At 37.1% G+C, this 6,060-nt stretch overlaps 1 protein-coding gene across 1 annotated transcript in view; it reads left to right on the top strand.

Annotated features, from left to right (window-relative positions):
- Positions 1-2,980: 2,980 nt before the first annotated feature.
- The window catches only part of LOC108690782 (synaptogenesis protein syg-2-like), a 68,687-nt gene continuing 65,607 nt past the window's right edge, over positions 2,981-6,060 (top strand). The window contains 3 exon segments of the mRNA XM_018198254.1: positions 2,981-3,004; positions 3,006-3,110; positions 3,112-3,254. Coding sequence (XP_018053743.1) covers positions 2,981-3,004; positions 3,006-3,110; positions 3,112-3,254 — 272 coding nt within the window.

Raw genomic sequence — 6,060 nt, 5'->3', positions numbered from 1 at the left:
GCGACATGCAATATACTTAAACGTCAATATGCCTGAAAGTCGTCTTTATGTTTCTACCCTTTTCAGATTAGCATCGCAGGTGGTGCTTATTATCTCGCGATTATTATGGTTATAGCACGCTTGCATGTCTGATAGATTTTAGGGTGCCTCTAATTGTTGTTCATATATCTTTAAAAATTTTTTTCATGATGAAGCTTTTCTTCATTATATATTCTGTCTCCTCAATTTTTATCATTTTCTCTTCATGTAATGAAGATGAAAAGTGATATATTTTTGAAATTACTTAAATGTCAATATTACATAATAATGTCTTTTTTTAACAATTCTTCAGATTTCTTCAATAACAGTTACTAAATGTAAAAAATTATTATAAAAAAATACATTGTTATTGAATATTTAAAAAAGTAATCCTACTCAATTGTTTAAAAGTGTTTCCAAACTTTTAGCTTGAAATGTTCTCGAAAATAAATTATATTAAGCATGTAGTATAAACTTTTATTTTGAAATTACATAATTTTTCTCGGAATCAGGCAATGTTATCTCATTCTCACAATAGATTGCCCTTACAAAACTGGTTTTTGACGCGTGATTATCCGCAATGCTTCTTACTTGCGTAGCGGTGGGTGGCGAGACACGTACCTAATCGAGCGATTTCACAAAAATATGAAACTCCGAAGAAGACGTGCGAGAAATATGTACGGAATTCAGAGCGCAACGAGTTCATTTCGGCAGAAATGGCCTCGATTTATATCGAAGCTGTTTCCAGATGAACGGAAACGATACGCTTAACGCGCCTCGGCAGTCGATGAATTCCAAGGCCCACCCTCATCCCACCTCTCGACAGCGCTGCGTTCATACCCACACCCACGATCGGAAGTAGTTCGACCGAGAGAGTGCCAGAATACCGATCGCACTAGCAGAGCGCGCGCGCGCGAGCGAGCGAGTAATGTACTCTCTCCGTCGACGTTAGCTCCCGAAGTTATCCTAGCTATTCAAATGGATACGAGAGCGCGCGGAAATTGCCATAGACCGGCGTGTAGGGCGAGCGCACCGCCGATATCACTGAAATCGATAAGAGACGCAAGTTGTGTGCGGCGGCATGCGTGCATGTGGCGTGTTGCGATTGCGATGCGGAGCGCTGCGCCCGCGCCGAGCAGAATAGACCTTCGGACTGTCTGCACATCTAGACACTCCATATATCGAGGCGCACGAGCGTTTAAACGGCCCGGCTTTAATTAAATATCCGGTAGCATCGCGGTGGAACGTGGTTCTCGCGATAAGGATCAATTTTTACGAGCCCGCCAAAGAGACGTCCAAGAATAATGATTCCGTGGAAAACGACCACTCCGCTTACGAGACCGGCACATCTCGTAACCGCGAACGTACCGAGGATTGAAATGAAAACTAATGAGATCTAAGTTTGAAGCCACCGACCGTGGAAAGAATAATTTTGTTCGGAAAAAATTTGCTAATTTTTCAAAGTTGTGCATTTTACGTAAAACGACGGACGCCAATTGAATCACTTCCTGTTTAATTATGTACATATTACTGAGAATTTTTTAATTTGACCAGATTTATTTGTAGAAGAATCATCTGCCGCTGACGTGGCTAACGCGAGAACTAATAGCAGGAATGTGATAAATTTGCAGCCTGTTCTTAATGAAAATTTAAATGGGCACTTCGTTGCGGATTTATCCGCACGTTCTACTGAATTTGTTTTTGGAGTTGGCATTACTAGATTGATGACTGGCCAGAAAACCATTCAGTTTCCAAAATCGAATTATTCAAATAATCGAAAAGACAATCGTATTTTCGACAATTTCGATTAAATTGATTCATTGACCTTTTCGATTTAATCCGATTTTCGATATATGTATTCAACGATGTGGTATTTAACGGTTAGCGAAGACTTTTCATATCGATAAACCATTATCGTGACAATCCCGTATAAACAAAAAAACGTGCGAGAATTAAACGGAACATTGTATAAAAATAAAAATATCAGTGATAGACGTTTAATAAAAATTTAAATACTGCTTGTGATATTAAAAATCTGTATCACTCCTTTACTTCCTTTACTAAAAGTGAGTTCACAGTTAAAAATATTAATAGTGAATTCGCTCACACTACACTGGATTAATGCATATTAAAGACTACTTTATATAAAATATCTAAATGCAGGGGCATAATGTAATCAACTTTGACAATAAAATATATTCTGTTAAATAACGTGACAATCTCATTATTGGATATTTAATGATTTAAAATACATATTTATAGGCTTTTACATTTAACTTTGCTAATTTCATGTAGAAGCTTTTAGTATGTACCAATCTAGTGCAAGTGACCAAATTAGCTACAAATTTTCCAAAAAAACTATTTTTCAACTAGACAAACAATTATTAATTAATCAAAAAATATCGGCAAAAAAAATAGGAGAATATTCTTAATACGATCGAATTCCATTTTTATTATTTTCGTTTCATAACTCTTAAAAATCGCGAATTGTGACGATTTTTATGATGTTTTATAAAGTTAAGTTTAATTTTAATGATTAATAGGATAATGTTTACTTAACTCGTCCATGATAATAATTTAAAAATCACTTTTTTTTAATTATCATTTTTCAAGTAAGCAAGCGACATATTATTGGTCATACACTTAATATATTTTCTACACGCGATCCTTAAGACGTTTTATCCATACAAAATTTATACATACAAAATAATTATGCAAATTATATCTTCTTACGCAAAATCTTCGCTTGATAGACATTACACGTGATTGATTCAAATGTACGAAAGAAATAATAAGAATAGGACAATTTGGGACATCAGATTCAGCACTAAAAATGATTAACATTCCCTTTGACCTACGGTCCACTTTAATCTCGCGAATTACATTTCCCAAGATCCCCGGGCGCGATATATCGTCCAGGGCCTTTATACGCGGCCGGCATCAACTTCAATTAAACCGTAATATGACCAAGGTGAATGCACCTTGCGCCGGGGCAAGGTAGGGCACAAAGGGAGCCGGCTGTACGTGCGCGTACCAATCAATGGGGCGCGTCGAAGCCGACGGCGCGGTGCCAGCCAGCTTCCTCCGGCAGAGGAGCCTTCCTCATTGTCCGTGCATTCTATCGGATTGGCTTCCGGTGTGCACAACGGGGACGAACAGCTCGCCACGTCCTTTATGCACCGACTAGCCACGCACTAGGAATGCACGATCGTCACGTCCAATGTCCGTGCGGTGCAGCGCGTGCGGAATCAGTGCGCCGCAAGCCTACACGGAGAGATAAATGAGAGAAAGAGAGAGAGAGAGAGAGAGAGAGAGAGAGAGAGAGAGAGAGAGAGAGAGAGGAAACGGACTTCCGACCTGGCGCGGCGACCCGAGAGTCGCGAGTTATCGCGACACGTGCCAGGGTGGCATTTCGTATTAAGCCGGAGCACTAATTAACTCGGGGGATCTTCGGTTATTAATCCGCGCGCGAGTCTGCGATCTAACCGGCCGGACGCATCTGTCGACGATTTCCGTTTAATACCCCCGGATGGGATCAAGCGGCTTTGACGGAACTGCCCTTGCCGGATCGCGACGTACCAGGATATGTGTACGTCGTATTGTAAGCTAATAATACGATTTATACGTGGGAGAGATGTAATTTCCAATGAGAACGGATTACCTTATCTTATTCAATGGATATTCCAGCTCAGCTGCGCAATTATTGATGCATATTTTCTTAAAAATGTACGAACGGAGCTAATTGAGTCTCTTTAAAGTAATAATTATTTTTTTGCTATCTTACTAAAATTGAATAAAGATGATGAATTCTCTAATATTTATTTTATATCTCATGTAAGCAAAAAGGAGCATCTAATCTAATGTTATGAATATGATAAATTATATACAACATATAGACAAGTTTAATATTCTTTATTTAATTATATCTTAATTAATATTATTTTTATTTTTAACGGTAAATTTGTATATAGAAATTTAAAATGTATTTGTAAATTAATAAACGCGCGCATTGTTACATTTTGTAAGTAACAGAAAGTCCGACGGCTCGAATGGATGAAGCTTCTCATTAACGTTGAATGGCACAAGTAGGCGCAATCTTTTCATCAGTAATTTACTGTACAATCCGAAAAAAAATTCTAGCTGTTCGCTGGAGCGAATTTCGCAAAGGCCGTGCAGCGTCTTTCAAAGCGCCGTATTATAAATTCCGACATTACTTATAACGTAGAATCATAAAATTCATAACGACGTAGTGCGTCGTAATAACGACGAACGAGCGTCGTAGCGCCGCCGACCTGTTACAGCATTTGTAGGAATTTACGACGAAGCGCCGCAGAACTACAGCCTCGGCCCGGCCCAACATCGTTGCCGTACCATTGCGAACTGTATCCCCCTTCCATCTTCTACGTCAGCTCAAAACTTTCACGGTAGTTTCGGAAATGCCGCGCACAAACAGACTCCACTTTCCACCACCGGAACTTCTTGCTCTGAGCGCGCTATAGTAAATTTATACGCATTAAATAGTCGCGCATTTTTGTAACGCGCTTCCTGGCAATGCTTAAACTTCACACGAAGCCGCATCACGAAACTTCGGACATCCTGAAAATCACATATGATATTCTTTAGAACTTACAGTTCTAAAGAATATCATATGTGATTCTTGAGAAAACATACTGTTAATTCGAATTTGGAATGCTAGAATCCTTTGAAAAGTTGTTACAGAACATATTAGACACTTTCTACAATTAATAAGTTAATTCTACTTACAATTTTAAGATTTTAAATATATTTTTACAATTGTTAAAACAATAAAAATTAGAGTTATAAAAAATTAAACATGAAATTTCTATTTCTAATCTTCCGGAGCTGACGTCAAAATCTGTGACATTATAGTACTAACGCAAAATCTGTAAGATCCATTTCATTTATGTTAAAAAGCACTAATTAATTTCAGAAGTCAAAATATGATTGCATTTAGAAAAGAATGAATACTATACATTTTAATAAAAATAATCCAAATTTGCAAATGTAACATAAAAATTGAATTATTTAATATTTTTTAAAAAGAGATTTATAATTAAGGCCAGTAGATTCACCGTCAGTTTTAAACAGTTAATATTGGATCTCTCTGTTTTAAAGAATTATATTTTAAATTCAAAGAAGAAATAGAGGATGTAAAATACAAACATAAATCCATACAACATAAATTATTACACAGGTAAATGATCGTGCGTGACATGTCGTTAAAACGTTCGGTCGTTAATTTCTTTTTCTCTCTCCTATAATCACAGGCTATCGTGTCTCGTCTATTAATATACTAATTTCATATTCCGAAGTGTACAAAGTGTACCGTACGGCTATATACATCTGGCAATCCAATAGTCAACAAAGCTACAACGTGGGGTCTTATTTTTAAGCACCACGAAATTCAAATTACGAGGATACACAAGCTCTCGATTTCGAACGCGATCGAAGACGATAAGTCATTGTTTTCTATATTCGAGACTTGTGGGATATAGAGAAAAAAGTATTTAGCAACGCGAAATCCATTTCGCTTAAACGCGAATAGAGTTTATTCCTTTACCACTAATTTCTGATTCTCTGTGTTTTGCTTATACGGGAGACCGATCTCAAACTCTCGGCCAACTTTCTTGCACAATTGCAGCGTACATGCACAATTGGAAACGTTATATAGTATATTCTGATGGAGAACACTAGATGTTGCGCTATAATTGGTCGCACTGGCTTGTGACAGGCATAACCACGTCCCGATACGGACATCCGACCACTAATCTGTTATACCTCGCTGTATCACGTACAACGCCATTAACACGATATCGCAATGCGTTGCAATATCTCTAATCAAGCATTTATCTTTACGTATGACACAAATTTATGAATAAAAAATGCTACAACTCGAATAACAGTTATCGTTTATTAATTAATTAACATTATTTGCTCAATAGTTTTCATAAATATTTTTATAAGCTCCAAATGAATTTAAAATTTAAATAACTTAATTATGATATAAATCTATTTTTCTAA

The sequence above is a fragment of the Atta colombica genome, unplaced genomic scaffold, assembly GCF_001594045.1.
Source record: "Atta colombica isolate Treedump-2 unplaced genomic scaffold, Acol1.0 scaffold351, whole genome shotgun sequence".
Taxonomy (NCBI): Eukaryota; Metazoa; Arthropoda; class Insecta; order Hymenoptera; family Formicidae; genus Atta; species Atta colombica.
The sequence above is the reverse complement of the archived record's forward strand: the minus strand, read 5'-3'. Positions and strand labels throughout refer to the sequence as shown.